Source organism: Cavenderia fasciculata, assembly GCF_000203815.1.
Source record: "Cavenderia fasciculata unplaced genomic scaffold Scf_ET2XIPL01CNAVH-3, whole genome shotgun sequence".
NCBI classification, from domain to species: Eukaryota; Evosea; class Eumycetozoa; order Acytosteliales; family Cavenderiaceae; genus Cavenderia; species Cavenderia fasciculata.
In genome coordinates this window covers 1,754,888-1,773,445 of record NW_004457723.1, presented here as the reverse complement: position 1 = coordinate 1,773,445, position 18,558 = coordinate 1,754,888, and the positions used below count along the sequence as shown (strand labels likewise).

At 32.5% G+C, this 18,558-nt stretch overlaps 10 protein-coding genes across 10 annotated transcripts; 7 read left to right on the top strand and 3 right to left on the bottom strand.

The window, feature by feature from the left end:
• Positions 1 to 75: 75 nt before the first annotated feature.
• On the top strand, positions 76 to 2,283 carry dhkM (histidine kinase; the record flags this gene model as incomplete). The annotated part of the gene is made up of 1 exon (XM_004367333.1): positions 76 to 2,283. One exon carries the CDS (start codon positions 76 to 78, stop codon positions 2,281 to 2,283), a length of 2,208 nt encoding a protein of 735 aa, XP_004367390.1.
• Positions 2,284 to 3,091: 808 nt separating this feature from the next.
• On the top strand, positions 3,092 to 4,821 carry DFA_07530 (uncharacterized protein; the record flags this gene model as incomplete). Its single annotated transcript, XM_004367332.1, has 5 exons — positions 3,092 to 3,107; positions 3,592 to 3,621; positions 3,729 to 3,842; positions 4,044 to 4,486; positions 4,762 to 4,821. 5 exons carry the CDS (start codon positions 3,092 to 3,094, stop codon positions 4,819 to 4,821), a joined length of 663 nt encoding a protein of 220 aa, XP_004367389.1.
• A 249-nt stretch (positions 4,822 to 5,070) lies between these two features.
• On the top strand, positions 5,071 to 6,781 carry odhB (dihydrolipoamide S-succinyltransferase; the record flags this gene model as incomplete). Its single annotated transcript, XM_004367331.1, has 4 exons — positions 5,071 to 5,124; positions 5,295 to 5,472; positions 5,546 to 5,620; positions 5,748 to 6,781. 4 exons carry the CDS (start codon positions 5,071 to 5,073, stop codon positions 6,779 to 6,781), a joined length of 1,341 nt encoding a protein of 446 aa, XP_004367388.1.
• Positions 6,782 to 6,862: 81 nt separating this feature from the next.
• On the bottom strand, positions 6,863 to 7,691 carry DFA_07528 (uncharacterized protein; the record flags this gene model as incomplete). Its single annotated transcript, XM_004367330.1, has 3 exons — positions 6,863 to 6,898; positions 7,223 to 7,303; positions 7,386 to 7,691. The coding sequence occupies 3 exons, from the start codon at positions 7,689 to 7,691 to the stop codon at positions 6,863 to 6,865; spliced, it is 423 nt and encodes a 140-aa protein (XP_004367387.1).
• Positions 7,692 to 8,162: 471 nt separating this feature from the next.
• DFA_07527 (uncharacterized protein) lies at positions 8,163 to 9,861 on the bottom strand (the record flags this gene model as incomplete). Its single annotated transcript, XM_004367329.1, has 2 exons — positions 8,163 to 9,499; positions 9,585 to 9,861. 2 exons carry the CDS (start codon positions 9,859 to 9,861, stop codon positions 8,163 to 8,165), a joined length of 1,614 nt encoding a protein of 537 aa, XP_004367386.1.
• Positions 9,862 to 10,200: 339 nt separating this feature from the next.
• DFA_07526 (uncharacterized protein) lies at positions 10,201 to 11,945 on the top strand (the record flags this gene model as incomplete). The annotated part of the gene is made up of 6 exons (XM_004367328.1): positions 10,201 to 10,338; positions 10,437 to 10,518; positions 10,599 to 10,738; positions 10,861 to 11,269; positions 11,379 to 11,699; positions 11,776 to 11,945. 6 exons carry the CDS (start codon positions 10,201 to 10,203, stop codon positions 11,943 to 11,945), a joined length of 1,260 nt encoding a protein of 419 aa, XP_004367385.1.
• An 84-nt stretch (positions 11,946 to 12,029) lies between these two features.
• Positions 12,030 to 13,136, top strand: fhbA (flavohemoglobin; the record flags this gene model as incomplete). Its single annotated transcript, XM_004367327.1, has 1 exon — positions 12,030 to 13,136. The coding sequence occupies one exon, from the start codon at positions 12,030 to 12,032 to the stop codon at positions 13,134 to 13,136; it is 1,107 nt and encodes a 368-aa protein (XP_004367384.1).
• A 784-nt stretch (positions 13,137 to 13,920) lies between these two features.
• fdxr (adrenodoxin reductase) lies at positions 13,921 to 15,670 on the top strand (the record flags this gene model as incomplete). The annotated part of the gene is made up of 5 exons (XM_004367326.1): positions 13,921 to 13,932; positions 13,971 to 14,155; positions 14,231 to 14,533; positions 14,613 to 14,905; positions 14,979 to 15,670. 5 exons carry the CDS (start codon positions 13,921 to 13,923, stop codon positions 15,668 to 15,670), a joined length of 1,485 nt encoding a protein of 494 aa, XP_004367383.1.
• Positions 15,671 to 15,824: 154 nt separating this feature from the next.
• Positions 15,825 to 16,192, bottom strand: DFA_07523 (uncharacterized protein; the record flags this gene model as incomplete). The annotated part of the gene is made up of 2 exons (XM_004367325.1): positions 15,825 to 15,968; positions 16,052 to 16,192. 2 exons carry the CDS (start codon positions 16,190 to 16,192, stop codon positions 15,825 to 15,827), a joined length of 285 nt encoding a protein of 94 aa, XP_004367382.1.
• Positions 16,193 to 16,823: 631 nt separating this feature from the next.
• DFA_07522 (uncharacterized protein) lies at positions 16,824 to 18,316 on the top strand (the record flags this gene model as incomplete). The annotated part of the gene is made up of 2 exons (XM_004367324.1): positions 16,824 to 17,468; positions 17,546 to 18,316. The coding sequence occupies 2 exons, from the start codon at positions 16,824 to 16,826 to the stop codon at positions 18,314 to 18,316; spliced, it is 1,416 nt and encodes a 471-aa protein (XP_004367381.1).
• Positions 18,317 to 18,558: the final 242 nt, after the last annotated feature.

The window sequence follows — 18,558 nt, the reverse complement described above, 5'->3', positions numbered from 1 at the left end:
AGTGATACCCAATGTCAATCCAATCATTCATTCGTTCCTGACAACAATAATAATTATTTATTTTTTAATTGTGGAATGTCAATTCGTTTTAATTTTCAATTTCCATTAAATCACTCAACAACCAACAACCACACTCTTTTATATGTTCAATCGAACAGCAATAGAACAACAAATTCAATCCCTTATTTCGATCATCAACCAATCTTTACCATCAATAATAATAATAATAATAATAATAACAACAATAATAACAAAAATATTAACAAAAATACAAATAATAATAATAACATCACAACAACAAATAATAATAATAATAATAATTATTCTCTCAACTCTTTTGGCTTGAATCATTCAAATGATACAATAAGACAACAATCATCACCAATCAATCTTGCAATCCTCGCCGATCCCTCCGTAATCCACATTCACCAATCAATCCACTCTCCACACTCTGTCAATCCACTCACCGCACTCATTAATCGATCATACAAAAATAATAATAACAACAAAAACACTACCAACTCATCATCATCATCATCATCGTTTTCATGCTTCAACCATGTTGAAACATTCATCTCAGCCAACAAACAAACAAATAATAATCCATTAATTCATCCAACATCCAACTGTTTTGGAACCAATCATTCAAATCATACAACAATACAACAACAATCATCATCACCAACCAATCATACAATCCTCACCTCAATCCACACTCACAAATCAACTCACAACAATCAATATTCACAAATCACTCCACCATCCTCAAATAATAATAATAATAATTCCTTTTCATCTATTCACTCATTATTATCCATTAATACAGATTTTATTGTGTCCCAATGTCAATCACAACCATTAAATTCAAATCATTCAACAACCAACAACCACGATCATCAACAAATCGAAATCATTTCCATTCACTCATCCATGTCACACATTCCATTAAACTCTAGTGATGTTTTGTTTCATTGTCAATCACCAAATCATTCACCAACCACCAACAATCTTAATTTAGATCAGGAGGAAGAGGAGTCTGTTCAATTGAACAACAACATCAATACAATCTCAGTTTTATATTTCAACCAATCGATACTCATCGATAATAATAATGATATTTCATTCTTCATTGGCCATCACCATCCAACAATCAACCACATTCTTTTAGACAAGGAGGAGTCTGTTCAATTGAACAGCAACAGTAGCAGTAGCAGCACAAATTCATTAACATGTTTAGACCAATCAATTCTTCTTTATAGTAATCAATCTAATAATAATAATGATTCTTCATTAATTCATTCGTCATCCATTTCACCAAATCATTTCAATTCATCCACATCATCAAACACATCATATATATCAAATATAATCAAATCAACAAGATCAATTGCAAGCCCATTTAAATCAGGACATTCCAACATTTCAAGATTAAAAAACAACTTGGTAACAAATAACAACAATAATAATAACAACATTAAATTAAAAAATACAAATAACAACAATAATAATAATAATAACTATGCCAACAACAACAACATATCATCATTCTCATGTTTCAACCATGTTGAATCATTCATCTCAACCAACAAACAAACAAAAAATATTAACAACAACAATAACAATAATAATAATAACAACAATAATAATAACAACAATAATAATAATAATAACAACAACAATTATTTCTCTTCCAAAGACAGACAACCCATTCATTGTTCACCAACCAATAATAATCGTAATAATATTACAATCTTTGCCAATCACTTTAATCCACAGTCATTAAATAATACAAATAACAATAATAACAAAAACTACATTAAATTAAAAAATACCAACACCAACTCATCATCATCATCATCATCATCATCATCATCATCATCATCATTCTCATGCTTCAACCATGTTCAATCATTCATCTCAACCAACAATCAATCAAAAAATATTAACAACAACAATAACAATAATAATAACAACAATAATAATAATAACAATAATAATAATAACAACAATAATAACACAAGACCAACAAATAATAATAATAATAACGATTATTCCTCCTACATAGACAGACAACCCCCTCATTGTTCACCAACAAATAATATCATTCCAATTACAACAAAGAATAATCATAATAATATTACAATCTTTACCAACCACTCCAATCCACAATCCTCATTCACCAATCAATCATTCATTCATCACCAATCCGCTAGACAGTCGCCCGGCCCAGTGATCAAGAGTACCAGTTTCCAAGCAACAATCACCATTCGTAGACCAACATAATTAACGCCGTATCAAAAGTTGATAATTAAAATTAAATTTACTGACTCTTTTTCTTTTTATTTTATAGGTAATCATTATTCTCTTTCACTCTTTTGGTAATAACAACATTTTAATAATAATAATAATAATAATAATAATAATAATCCAACAACCAACAACAATAACTAATAATTACAACAACCAACAGCAATAACTAATAATATTAATAATTTCAACAACCAACAGCAATAACTAATAATATTAATAATAACAACAACAAACAATAATACCTAATAATAATAATTACTATACTCTTCTTTTCTAAAAAAAAGATATTCAATTACTTTTACCCAAGTGGTTTCCCTCTCTTCCTACTCTTTTCTTTTTATACATTTTCCGTTGCCATCGTCCGTGCCCATCCATGTTCCACGTCTCCCTAGGCTTTTATACCCAAAAAAGATATTCAATTACTTTTACCCAAGTGGTTTCCTTTACAAAAAGATATTCAATTACTTTTACCCAGAGGGTTTCCCAGGTTCGCCCCCGTGTAAGTCGATTTTCTTCGCATTGGGGGGCTTTTTTTTTTTTTGGACTGTTCCCATGGTTGGTCTGACCAACCATGGGAACAACCAAAACTATATTTTTCTATTTTTTCTTTCTCTCTTTTCTCTCTTTTTCCCTCTCTTTTTTATATTTTATTTATTTATTCTTTTACCCGCCAAATCAATATTATTTTTCTGACGAATTTAAAATTAATTAATTCATCATCATCAGGAATTTGTAATAATTATTTATAAACAAATATTTGTGACACTACAACTGTAGAAATATGTGTCTATATAAAGGTGTGCACCCAAAGATGGTTTATGGGTTTGTAACTTTAATTTATTAAAACTTTTAAAATAAAAATAAAATAAAAAAGCAACCACACCACTTCACCAACTCTGACTTTTTTTTATCAGACCATTTATTATTTTATTTTTCTTGTATTTATAAATATAATTAATGACTTGTTACTCACAACATATCAATATATATTCATACATATATAACTATAGATAGAGATTCTTGTGCACTATCTGTCTATTTCTTACAATCATTATTTAGCTCCGTCATTAACCAACTCTTCCTCGTGACCCATCCTCCATAGTCCATTGCCCATAATCCACATCATGCCTAGTACAACCATCATCCACTGGTAGAAATCAAGAAAGTACAAAGTCTTATTGTGACAGATGAATTTACAATGTTTTGGTTGGTATTGGAATCGATTGATCTTCAAAGGAAATATTAATATTAATATATTTATATTATTTTACATATATTTAGTTATTTTAGAGACACCAGCAATGTACTATAGTTGATACATGATAGATTAATGAGTGTGGATTGTAGATAGTGGATCCTAAGTCTACCATCCTCCACCAACATATACCATATATCAATCATCCATCTATTGTCTATAGTCTATCCATCCACTATCCATGGTAGACTATGGTCAGCCATAGTCCATTTTTGTCAATCTCAGCCACCATTGTACATATTCAACAATAGTCCAAGTGGAATCAAGAATGCATCATGTTTTATTAAGATCGAAAGTTCAATGCATTGGAAAGATGGATCAATTAAATCACAAAAGTCCAACTTTGAATATCACAATATTATTTGATTTACATCAGCAATGAACTCTTGTAGATACAGTACATTTTGATATAATGATTGTTTAATACAAAGAATCCAATAAACTTTTTGAAATCTTTTAAATTACGATTAAATCTAAGACTTAAATTTCTATCTCTTTCCTCCTCCACTATCCATCCATCCACTAACCTCTATCCAACCATCCTCCATCCACCATCCACCATCCACCATCATCCACCATCCACCATCCACCTCCACTATCCACTATCCACCATCCACCATCCAATCATCCTCTATCCATCCACCCATCATCAAACATCCACCATCTACCATCCAACCATCATCCAACATCCAACCATCATCCAACATCCACCATCCACCATCTACCATCCAACCATCATCTATCGATCCCTCTTCCATTCCCCTACCATCCATCCACCATCCACCAACCATCCTCATCCATCCACCATCCTCATCCTCTATCCATCCATCCTCATCCATCCATCCATCCTCTATCCATCCATCCTCATCAATCATCAATTATCCATCATCTTTTGTCTACCTCGAGGATGAGGTAATAAAGGTATTATTATTAATAATTATTATTTTTCCTCCATCCTCTATCCATTATTATTTCTTTTCTCTCCAAACTAAAATAATAAAGAACCAAAATTAAACAACAGACCCATCTCTCGTTACATTTTAGATATTGAACCAAAACCAAAGGGTCAATCCTCAATTCCAATTACTTTTAAAATTATTCCAGATGGTTTATTTGTAAATATCAAAATATAAAAAAAAAAGATAGATAGAAAAGAGATGTATATTAATATTAATAATCTTATTATTTAATTTTAGGAAATTATAACACCAAAAAAGACATTTACTTTGGGTACTAAAACTAGTAATGATTCTTAGAATAATTAAATAAATTACACAAATCATTATCAATTTAATATAACAAACATTATGAAATAATGAAATTAGGTAATACTTCCTTATTTGGGCTTTGATGTTGTGATCGTTTCATTCTTGACGGAAGTTCCCTTTCGAATAATGAAAATTCAATTTTCTCCAGACAACGAACAGACCTGTGTCGATAAAAGTCTGTTGTTTTTTAATATTAAAAAACTATATAGATATCTATATACCTATTATATATATATAATGAGATCATCACAACTCGTTAAGCAAGTTCAAGGACTTTCAAATGCTTTCAGAGTATGTACATCAAACATAGATTGACATCAGATAGATAGATAGAAGATAGAACAAATAGTGATGATCAAATGATAGTGATCACTTTTATATATTTGGGTATCTGAACAAACAACTAATTCATTCATATTACCTATCACTCACTCACTCACTATCTATCTATGTATATGTAGGGATACTCCTCAACTGTTAGATCAGTTAGCAGTGTTGCTTTCAACACCAACAACAGTGTCTCTGTCAACACTTACAACTCTACCTTTAACTACTCTACCTCACAATCATTCATTACTGCTTCCCCACTCAACACTCAATCATCTCTCAATATGATCCAAAAGCGTTACTATAGCACCTGTAAATATCATCATCCATCATGATATGTAATCATCATCATTGAATCATTTTTACTAACTTACTGATTATTTAGCTGAAGGTGATGTCATCAAGGTTCCAACTATGGGTGATTCAATCAGTGAAGGAACTATCGTTTCATGGAACAAGAGTATGTTCTCTCTCTCTCTCTCTCTTTCTCACATAATGTTGTTTCTCAAATAATAGAATAATAATATTGATCTTTTTCTTTCTCTCTCTCTTCTCTTTCTCTTTCTCTCTCTCTCTTTTCTCTTTAGAGGTTGGAGATTCTGTAAAGGTTGATGATGTTGTTTGTTCAATTGAAACTGACAAGGTTACTATTGATATCAATGCTCAAGACTCTGGTGTCATTACTGAATTATTTGCCAAGGAAAGTGACAATGTATTTGTTGGTAAGCCACTCTACAAGATCAAAAAGGGAGCTGTTGCCGACACTCCAAAGGCTGCCGAAGCTCCAAAGGCTGCTGAAGCCCCAAAGGCTGCTGCTCCAAAGGCTGAAGCCCCAAAGGCCGCTGAAGCTCCAAAGGCTGCTCCAAAGGCCGCTGAAGCACCAAAGACTGCTGCTGCTCCAGCCCCAGGTCCAGGTGAAAAGGTCGGTGAACGTCGTGTAAAGATGACTCGTATCCGTCAAAGAACCGCCCAAAGATTAAAGGATTCACAAAACACAGCTGCCATGCTCACCACCTTTAACGAGGTTGATATGTCTGCTTTGATGGAATTACGTAACAAGTACAAGGACGACTTTGCCGAGAAGCACGGTGTCAAGCTCGGTTTTATGAGTGCCTTTGTCAAGGCCTCCACCATTGCCTTGCAAGACCAACCAATTGTCAATGCCTCAATCGATGATGCCGATATTGTCTACCATGACAACATCAATGTATCTGTTGCCGTTGCTGCCCCACGTGGTCTCTTGGTACCAGTCATTCGTAACACCCAAAACATGGGTTTTGCCGACATTGAAAAGGAGCTCGGTCGTCTCTCGGGTCTTGCCCGTACCGACTCTCTCGCCATCGAAGACAGCATGGGTGGCACCTTTACCATCTCCAACGGTGGTGTCTATGGCAGTATGTTTGGTACTCCAATCATCAACCCACCACAATCGGCCATCCTCGGTATGCATGCCGTCAAGGATCGTGCCGTCGTCGTCAATGGTCAAGTTGTCGTCCGTCCAATAATGTACTTGGCACTCACCTATGATCACAGAATTATTGATGGCCGTGAAGCTGTCACCTTCCTCAAGAAGATCAAGGATGTCATTGAAGATCCACGTCGTTTACTCTTAAACTTGTAAATCAAAAAGAGAAAATGACAAAGAAAGAAAGAAAACCAAAACAAATAATAATAAAATAATAATGACCCGACTCCTCCTTTTTTATAAAACATACAAAAGAGATCCAGTAGAGCCAGACTATAATATATTAAATATAGAGAATCGAAATGACCAAAGGATTATGTGGAAACAAAAGCTGATTGATGATTCATTGTTACTATAAACGAAAGTTTAATATACCCGACTAAAATCATCATATCTCATGTTTGTAAATATCCTCACTCGTAATCTATATTTGTGGATTGTTTGTCTGATCAGAAAACGAAACGATGAGTAGAATGATCTGTAGATCATGTCAAAATGCGGAACTTTTATGCAGATTGTGAAGCAGAAACCCTTTGAAAGTTTGAGATTGCCCTCAAACAGCTCATGAGCAAAAATCCGTGTAGAGATAGGTCTAACACCTTCTTTCATTAAATGGTAACAACTATTATTTGGTACACTAATTAAATGTGGTAATTTATTAAATTCTTTCCAGAATCCCTAGAGTTTTAGAAAAAAAAAAAAAAAAATAGAAACAAAGTTAATTAAAAAAATCTTTATATTTATATAATCATTGACATACTTGAACAGTTGAAAAAGATGAAACCTTTTTTAAAGAAGCTTCATATTGAGCTGTAGTAGCCATTTCACCATGATGAGTGTGGCAATGGTCCTCCCAAAAACTCCAACCATTTTCCAATGGTAATTCTTCGTCTTGGGTATGTAAATGTTTTCCCAATGAAGATTGTTTAGCTTCACCTCCTTGTTCTATGTTTTCTCTTTCCTGAGCTACAAACTTTACACTCTTTTTTGGACGTTCCTTGTCTTCATTTTTGTGAAATGAACTTTTCAAAATATCATTATTCTTTAATTGATTGTCAACTTCCATTTCTTTCTTTATTTATTTAATACTCGAGAGGTAGATAAAGTAAAGTAAAAATAATTATTCTTTGATACTAAAACATAATCTCATTGAAATTGTTGTTGTGTTTGGATGGTTTGGTCCTTCTCGGTTGATCTTTCCAAAAAGTAACACAAAAAAACATTGGCAGATATCATGAACAAAAAAAAGTTTATTTATTTAATTAATTAAATTAAATGATAGCTTTTCTTTTCTTTTTAATAACCTTTGAATTTCCTTTTAAAGTCAAAACATTATTTGATAATTTTGATATTTTGGTTTTTTTAAAAAGTTTTAAAATAAACAAAACAGTTTTCACATTGTTTGAGTGGATCTCAAAGTAGAAAATAAAAAATTCATACTTGTAAATTATTATTTCCCTTTTCATTCTTCCAGAGGTTTGATTGGTTCTTTTAGATGGTGTTGTCAACTTTTTTCTATCATATTATTTATTATTGTTTATTCGTTGGTGGTCAGGTGTGCAATGTAAGAATAGAGAGTTTTGACATATAACTCGGGACCACGATAGGAATAATTTGTTTTGAATCGTTGACCAGTAGCTTTGTAGTTTGACAGACCTGCTAGAGTGAGGTCATGTTGTTCAAATTTGGTGTACTTTGTACGTAATATTATTGTTTTGATTCCATTTACCATTTTGGCTGATGGTAGTTGTCCATTATTATTAAATTCTATGTTATTATTATTATTATTATTATTATTATTATTATTATTATTATTATTATTATTATTATTATTATTATTATTATTATTATTATTATTATTATTATTTAATTTTAATAAATTATTACAAAATAAATGACATTGATCTTTACAAAAATCATGTTTATAATCCTCCAGAGTCGTGAGTGATGGGAATTTTGGGAGGATTTCAAACCATTCTTTGATGCATTGAGGATCTGTCATTTCACCCGACAGATATGTGACGTTGACCATCATCGCGAATGAAAGTGGATTTATGAATGAGCCGTAATTTTCTTTGGTCAGTTGTAACTTGCGCAGTGACGTATAGTTGGAAAAGTCTGGAGGAATATTCTTAATGTAAATACGAAGCTTTTTGATTTGTGATTGGACGTTGGGTGGTAGTTGGAGGTGGCGGTCTTGGGGAAATAGTGATAATCCAAGTGATGGTATGGGTGTGGTGATGAGGTTGATTACCTTTTGAGTGAATAGTGGATGGCAACCCTTAATTGATAAGTGTTTGAGTGATGGTCGATATATTTCTGAAAGATCACCGGTATTATCAAGTGTTAGTGACTCGAGGTTGACCATCACCTGAAGAACACTATCAAAAAGATTATAGAAATTTGATGTCCTATCGACCAATCGTAACTTTGTAATACCTTGAAGAAGAATGACTGCACCTATCGATGGCTTCAATGCAATACCAATCAACATTTTACACTGTATTGTAAGGTTGGTAGGTTGTTTAATGACACAAGCAATATTGTCTATGTGTTGTGATACGTCGTTTGCAAGTGCTCGAACTTTGTTGTCTTCATAACGACTCCATTGCTTAGTGAGTGAACTATTATAAATGCAGAGACGTTTAAACAATGATGATTTGACGAGATTAAAGAATTGTTTGCATACCAACCCAAGTGACAATGCCCATTTGTATCGACCAACAAGTACATTTTCATTAAATGGTTCGAACACTCTATACTTGTAACTACCAGTCATTGTATCCATCTCCCATGCGTATCTAATAATCTTGGTCATCAACAATACAGATAGTGGTCGAGTACCAACCATTCGAGAATAGTTTGAAAGTTCTGCTGCAAATAAATTAAAATAGATCTAGAGCGTTAGTGACTTATACATATAACATCATATGATAGTATTAGTAATATCAATATCTACCATTCTCCAATTTATCTCTATGGTTTGTAATATCAATCTGTCTCTTTGTAATTCTATCGATCATCACTAATCTTGATAGTTTCTTTGGGTTGACCATATTGGTATCCCAAATGATACACAATGATATCATTGTCTTTTTTAGATTGACATGCTCTTCGGTCTCTTCTTCTGTCTCTTTTGCTTCTTCTTCCTCTTCCTCCTCTTCCTCCTCTTCTGTTGTTATCTCCTTTCTAGTACTATTATTACTTATTATGTCGGAAATCTTCATCGTTCTCATTTTTGTACAACTGCCTTGCGATATACTCGTGCCTTGCGATATACTCGTTTTTAGGATAATTTAAATATTTTTGATCAGTGATTATAAATACCCCTTTGAAAAAGGTTTAATCCACAATATCATCATTGTATAGTGTTTAAAATTATCTGTGTATAAACTCACAACCTTTAAAGTAAGCAATCAAACATGAAATTCATTTTTTTTCATTAAAAAAAACAAATCTTTGACAATGTCGATGATGTTCTTGATCAACTTTTAACATTTGAACAAAATATTAATATCTTATCTTTATTCTATTTATAATTATCACTATCTACCTACTACTATTAACTTTAGAAAATGTCACTTTCACCAAGAACTATTGAGCTTGTAAAATCAACTATTCCATTGATTGCAGGAACTGGACCAGCCTTGACAACAAAGTTCTATAGAAATCTATCTATCTATCTATCTTTCTATCTATCTATCTATCTTTATGTTTGTTCAACGAAATATACTATGCTTGCAACTCGAATAAAACCTATTATAATTAAAAAAAAAAAGAATGAAAAATCGAAAATTAAATGTTTGGTGAGAAAACCGAACGAGGACAATTGATGAAGGTTTTTCCAGTTGAAGAGAAATCAGATAAACAATTATTCACTATTAGTAAAACAGGTTTGTAAAGAGAAAGAGAAAGCGAATGAAATGATATCTTTTTAATATTAATATTTATCTATCTATCTATCTATATTTAGTTAAAGAAACACCAAAACTATTAAATAAAAGAGAACAAAAGAAAGAATTGGCAAAAAATAAATTGACAAGAGCAGAGAAAATATTGTCATCAAATGACAATGTAGAAGAGATCTCAAAGAATAAGAATGTAACGACAAATGTACTTTCGAGTGAAGAGATTTACTCACAAGAACCGTCAACAATCTACAAAAGAAAAAGTCGCAACCATACAGCAACGAATACCTCCAAGACATGAACAAACCAACACCAAACAAAAAAAAGCAAATGATGAACGAGTTGGCCGGCAAGAACAAGAGAAAGACACAAGACTTGTGGGAGGAGGAACAGGAAATCGACCAAAACAGCTATCTACATACCAATGAAGAGGACGTCTACCATCCCCGTCCAACTCACAACAAATTGGTCAAGGCTTCCAAGTCTGTCGAATTGCCATCGGCCGGTATGTCTTACCGTCCCGTTCCACAAGAGCATCAACAAACTCTCTACAAGGCTCTTCAAATCGAAAAAAAGGCCGAAAGATATGTAAAGCAAGTCGAACAAGGATTGACCATCCAAGAGATGCCAGAAAAGATCGTCAAGAAACTCAAGATTGATCTCCAACTCGAAAAGGAGAGAGACATCAAGTTGGTACAAGAAAGAGATCAATTGCCAGTCATCAAGACCAAGGAGGGTGTCAACATGTCACTCGGTCAAATGCTTTCCATCAACGATATCAAGACCACGTCACACACCACGTGAAACCAATTACAACATAACAGCAATAAGTTATCCAAATCTAGCAAACTATGGACTAAGCAACAGTCCAAGTATCAACAACATTCATAACATCTCCTCACAACCTGTAAATACTATAACCACAACTACTACAACAACCAATTATCACCTTCAACAACAACAACAACAACAACAACCATCACCCTCCTTTTTACCATTCAACATTTCTTCTTTTAATAATATTGGTAATAATAATAATAATGGTAATAATACACTTCCGAGTCCATACCTATCATCAAAATATCAACAGAGTAATAATGGTAGTACCAATAATCTTTATAGATTAACCTCGAATCAACAACATAATAATTATGAAACAAAAGATGGTATTGTATCATGAGATTATTTGTTCAATGTTTACAACAATTAATTAATTAATTAAATTACTTTTATTTTCTATAGAAATTGTACATAGATTAGAAACACAAATACAAGCAATTTTGGCAGAAGTTGAATTATTAAAAGATAGGATCAAAGAGATGGAAGAAGAACAAGGAAGAATGAAATGGGGATTAAAGTATTCTCGTCGTGTTTTGATTACTAGCAACTTTTTGTTGGGTATCAATCTCTAGAGTGGTCATGTATATTAGCAAACAAAAGAAAAGAAGAAAATGAAATTGTTGCACGTTGTTACGATTGGCGTGCCAGAGAGTAGAATGTTTGCTCATAACCCAGAACTCAAGAATATATTCAATATGTCAAACCAACGTTCGGGAGGCCAACCACAAGCATTGTTTGACTCGCTCTGTGCCTATGCCGTCAACATTGAAAACCTCGGAGCATTGTTGCCAGCCGTCGAAAGAATTGCTCAAAAGCATTGCAGCTTCAACATCACACCAGAGATGTATTCCATTGTCGGTTTGCATCTACTCGAAACCATCAGAGAAGAGTTCAACCCAGGTGAAGAAATCCTCAACGCATGGGGTGACGCCTACAAGGTTTTGGCAGACGTTTTCATCAAGCGAGAGGAACAACTCTACTCTGAAGCCGAAAAGATGGTTGGTGGATGGAGAGGTACACGTGAATTCACCATTGTCAAAAAGGAAAAGCAAAGTGATGCCATCACTAGTTTCCTTCTCAAGCCAGTCGACGGAGGCAAAGTCGTATCATACCAACCCGGCCAATACTTGGGTGTCTACATTGACCATCCATCGTTTGAAAACCGAGAGATTCGCCACTATTCTTTGACCCTCGAACCAAACACCGAATACTATAGAATCGCAGTCAAAAAGGAACAAGATGGAAGAGTGTCATCTTTTCTACACGAAGTTGCCAAAGACGGTGATGTGATCAAGGCAGCTGCCCCACGTGGTGATTTCTTCCTCAATGCCTCGTCGATCACATCCAACACTCCAGTCACACTCATCTCTGGTGGTGTTGGTCAAACGCCACTCTTGTCGATGCTCCATTACCTCCAAACCAGCCAACACCAGGGCCAAGTCAACTGGGTCCACGCTGCCCAAAACCTATCCACCCGTGCATTCAACGAAGAAGTTGAAAAGATTGGTGCCACTCTTCCAAAGTTTAAGAGCTTCCAATTCTTGAGCGAGGTTTCTCCAAGTGCTCTCCAAGTCGACAATACCTTTGCTGGTCGTATCAACCTTTCACAACTCGATAAGGATCTCATCAAACAAGATGATATGCACTACTATACCTGTGGTCCAGTAGGATTTATGCAAGAAGTAGCCAAGCAACTCTTATCTATGGGTGTACCAGTCTCTAATATTCATTACGAATTATTTGGTCCACATAAAGTTATCTAGATAAACAAAGACAATACATAAAGATTGTAATAATAAAATAAAATGAATAAATGTATAAAATATTAAAGATTATCAAAAAAAAAAAAAAAAAGATAAGATTATTATTATTATTTCTTTTTGAAAGAATACAAAGGAGAGTACCACGGTGCAGATCAGAATGAAACTCAAAGACAAAATTGCTTGTCAAATTTCGACAATGCATTGACCAAAAACTCCCATAAGCAGGGTCGGTTCTAAATTAGGATAAATAATTTTTAATATGGTGATGTCAAGCTCATACTTACCTGCTGGTTTGTCAAACATGATCATATAGGTGTTTGGTGACTAAAAAGACTCTCTCTTGCACACCTGAGATGACTTTTAGCTCCCTCAACCATTACGGTGAGGGAACTAGCTAATTTCTGGGAGTGGGGAGTACTGCGCTTGTCGCATACTCCCTGAACACATCATATCTTAATTTAAATGAAAATATATCAATAACTACTACCACTACTTCTACTCTTAATGTACACCATCTATTAGTTTGTACACATATCATGATTTGGGGATATAATATTTGTATTCAAAAGGTAGCCCAGATGTGCAGTGTGAATTAGCTGTCAATTAATTTAAAATCGAACATTCGGCATTTGCATTGCATTCTTTTATTTGATTCGTTTTACTTTGGTTTAACGATCACTTCACTTCTTTGTCATTATTATTATTACACACAAACAGTAATAGCATATCAGATAGATAGATAGATAAATAGATAGGTAGATGATTAAATCAATACTTTTACAAAATGGGAGCAGGTGTATCAAATCGTCGGCATCACTACTCACCAACAACAAGATCATTCACAGTACTCAAAGATTCTATTGTTCAACTTCATCAACGAGTGAAACAACAACAGTAGCAGCAGCTGAAAACAAACCACCCTTTCATCTATGCATCATTGGTAGTGGACCAGCAGGTTTATACACTGCAAACAGAGTCTACAAGAAACTACCAGATGCAAATATCACCATTTTAGAAAAGTAATATATATATATCACCTGATCACAAGATACATCTACATCAATATACTAAATGTTATATCAATTATTATTTAGATTACCAGTACCATATGGATTGATAAGATATGGTATTGCACCAGACCATCAAAACGAAAAAAAGGTAAAGAACACTTTGGAAAAGACTATTACCGATCATCCATCGAATTGTAGATTCGTAGGAAACGTAAACATTGAAAAGGATATCACATTTGATGACATTCAAAGCAAGTTTCATGCCATTGTTTTGGCTTGTGGTATTGAAGGTGAAAAGAAATTAGGTGTACCAGGTGAACAATCAAATCATATTTATTCTGCAAGAGATTTTGTTAGTTGGTTAAATGGTCATCCTGATTATCAAAAGTAAAACAAAAAACAATAATAGATACGTATATATATATTTATATTTATATTAACAAATCATTTAATATAAATATTGTAGAAAAGAATTTTTATTACAAAATGAAGATGTTGTTATTGTTGGACAAGGAAATGTAGCATTGGATGTTGCAAGAATGTTATTAAAACCAACTGATGAATTGTCATCAACCGATATAACATCGCCTGCATTGGAAAAGATTGCAAATAGCAAAGTTAAAAATATAAATATTGTTGGTAGAAGAGGACCTGCTCAAGTAGCATTTACAACAAAGGAAGTTAGAGAAATATTAAAATTACCAAATATCAATGCCTATGTAAATGATCCATCAACTTTAAAATTTACTGAAGATGAATGTATGTAGTAATGATGATTATTATTATTATTATTTATTTATTTATTTATCTAATTTCTCTTTCTTTTTATTAGTAAACAAAATGGATAGAGCACAAAGAAAAATAGTTGATTTATTTATTAATCATTTAAAACCAGTTTCTGAAAAAAAGGATGAAGAAGGAAAAAAGAATTTAATATTCCATTTCCTTAGATCTCCAACCGAATTTAATAATAATAGTGTTGATAATAATGTTTCAAGTATAATGTTGGGAAGAAATAAATTGGTGGATGATGGAAAGGGAAGTGTAAAGGCAGAGTCTATAAAAGGAGATAGTGAACAATTAAAGTGTGGCACTGTTTTTAGAAGTATTGGATACACTGGCACTAAATTCCAACAGGTACCATTTGATTTCAAAAAAGTGTGTATCCCAAACAGACATGGAAAGGTGTTGCACGAGGATGACAAGCAAGGTGTCATCAAGGGTCTCTATGTCAGTGGATGGATAAAGTCTGGGCCAACAGGTACCATTGTCAACGTCAGCATGGATACAGAAGAGACTGCACAGAGCATCAAAGAGGATTACGACAATAATCTCTACAATCACAAGGTCGATGGTTACCAAGGTATCATTGACATTCTCCATCAAAAACAACACAGCCTCATCACATTTGATGATTGGAAAAAGATTGAACAAGAAGAATTTAAACGTGGAAAGGAAAAGGGTAAAATTATCGAAAAAATTATTGTATTTGATGAATTAAAAAATATTATTAAAGATGATTAAAATTTGAAACAACAATAATAATAGAAAAAAAAAGATAATAATAATAATAAATAATAATAGTAATAATATTGAATATTGATCATCAATTTTTTTTTGATGATTAAAAATAATAAAAATAATAATCATAATTGTTATTATTTTTTCTATTATTTTGTTAACAAACAGCATCAACGCCGTCAATTCTGTTACCAAAATCACCACCATAATTAATTCTATAGTCTCCAGAATTTACAGGACGAGCTTCTTTTGGATGCCAATTAATAAAACAACCATCTGTACTAGCAACAAATGATCCAACCTAAATGATCCAAACAATTTTTAATCATTAGAATCAATATTTAACCACTGTGTTGGTGATATAATATTTATTTTTTTACTTACATTATCATGAAAATCAGCTGGCATATCATGATAACCATCTTTTTTAGTCCATTCCCAACTTTTACCATCAAAGTTGTCACCAGTAAATAAACAAATACTGCCAGATGGACAAGCAGGAATGGCCATTGAGCCCAAAGCCATGATTGATAATAAGAAAAGACAAGACACTAAAAACTTCATTAAAACTATTTTGATTGTTAACAAATGATTGTCGTTTGCAATGGATTGGATTTATACTCTACGAAAGTTGAATGATGATGACTAATTATTAGTCAACAGATTTATATTCATATTATCTATATATATGACATCATTACATTAATGATTTCGTCAATGATATGTCTCGAAATAAAAAGTTAGATTTACACACACACAGATATGAATCTAGATTTAAATAAACCCACCAATATTTACAACTATGGTTGGCGGTAGATCTTTCTCTAAAAAAATGTAACAAACAAAAAAATTCAAATTTGAAAAAAAATTAGGAGGGGTCTTTCATTGGGCGGCACCAACGGAATGAAAAATGTGCAACATTCATTGGCTCTGTGTATAAAGGTTAATTTAAGTGTATTCTTATTATCTTTCTCTCTCACTCTAAATACCCTCCTATTTGTACAAACAAAGAGAAGAGTGGAAGATATCTATTTATTGTATTTATATCTATTTGTTGTTGTTGTTGTTACTTTTATAATATAATCTTTCTTCCCTCTTCCACACTTTTATTCTTATTTTATACAAAAAAGGGTATTTTTTATTTTTTTTGAAAATGATGTCAAATAGTATCGTTAATAATAGATCAAAAACAACAACCAATAATAATAATAATAATAATAAGAATATTAAAAAGAAAAAGGTTAATCCTTTTGTAGGACCAAAAAGCTCGAGTGTCAACCATTTTCCAGAATTTCCATCATGGACCCTACCCGACAATAGGGATTTTTCAAGTGCCAGTAGTAGCAGCAGTACCGACAGTGTCGTCAATCGAAACGCCATATTCAATTACAACAAGGATGAATCACTCTCATTTTCAATGATGAGGTCAAGTATCCAGTCTACCAATTCTTCCGATTTTCCTTTTGGCCAACAACAACATCATCATATTCAACACAACACATCGATAAGCTCGGCCAATAATAGTTTTTTTTTCCCTCCAACTCCTCAACACCAACAACAACAACAATATAGTCATAAATCTTCAACCAATAATAATAGTAATATTAATAATAATCGTCTCGAGTTATCGATAGATACACTATCCGCCTTGTTACCTGTAAATATTACCGTAGAGGACTTGGACCAAACAAATGCAATCTCTTGTGATGATTCCATGGACATGCAATCAATTCAAAGATGGAAAACTGAAGATGAACTTAAAACCAATGAATTTTTTGAAAGACCATCTTTTGAGATTTATGTATGATTAAAACAAATAATAACAATCATTATTTTATTCAAAATTATTAATTTATTAAATTATTATTATTTAAATAGGGAATTAAAAGAAAATCAATGTCACCAAATCCAGATATATGTAAATACCAACAGGATAATGATTGTTCTGATGTTGGAGTTTCAATTCTTCTTGAGAATAATAATAATCACAATAATCATTTTGAATCAAGCTCAAATACAACTGCATCACCATTTCCATCTCCAATGAGTAATTTTAATTTTAATCAAAATAATAATAATAATAATAATAATAATAATAGTAAACAACAATCATGTTATATACAAAGAATACCTTGTAGTCCATTTAATAATAATCAAAATAATCAAAATAATAATAATAATAGTTTATATTTTGATGAAAATTCATTTTCCAAACATAATAATAATAATAATATAACAAATAATAATAATAATATTTATAATAATAATAATTTTATAATTCCTTTAACACCTATTAATAATACATTAAAACCATATAATCAAATTCATTCACCAAACAACAACATGCCATATACACCATTTTCAGATAATAGTATGATGAGTTCCATAGACTGCTCCTCACCATATTCAATTCAACAATCACCATTTTTACAACCAATCACTCCCATCAATCATAACCGAACCAAACACCAACAACAACAAAAGAATCTTCAAGACTTTGGTCCACTCCCCGATGTGTCACCAATCAAATGCAAGATTGATCGATTTGCAACCACTGGTGGAGACTGTACAATGGGTCAATCATCTCCACCTGCATCACCAATGAAACCTCGAAATGTTGGATTATTTAATAAATTTTCCAATGCATAAATTATTAATATATCAAACTATAAATAACTGACTAGTTTTTGGTATATTCCATTAAATTTTAAATATTCAATTTACTATTACTGTTTTAATTATTTTTTTTTATTCTCTAGGTTGTCTATTTACACTAATGTCTGGTTTCATTTCATTTATTTTTGGTTGGGTTGTTGTAGTGGTTGATATCAATACACTGCTCTCCAAATCATTTGCCAATTTTTTTGGCAGATCGACGAGCAAGAGAACGG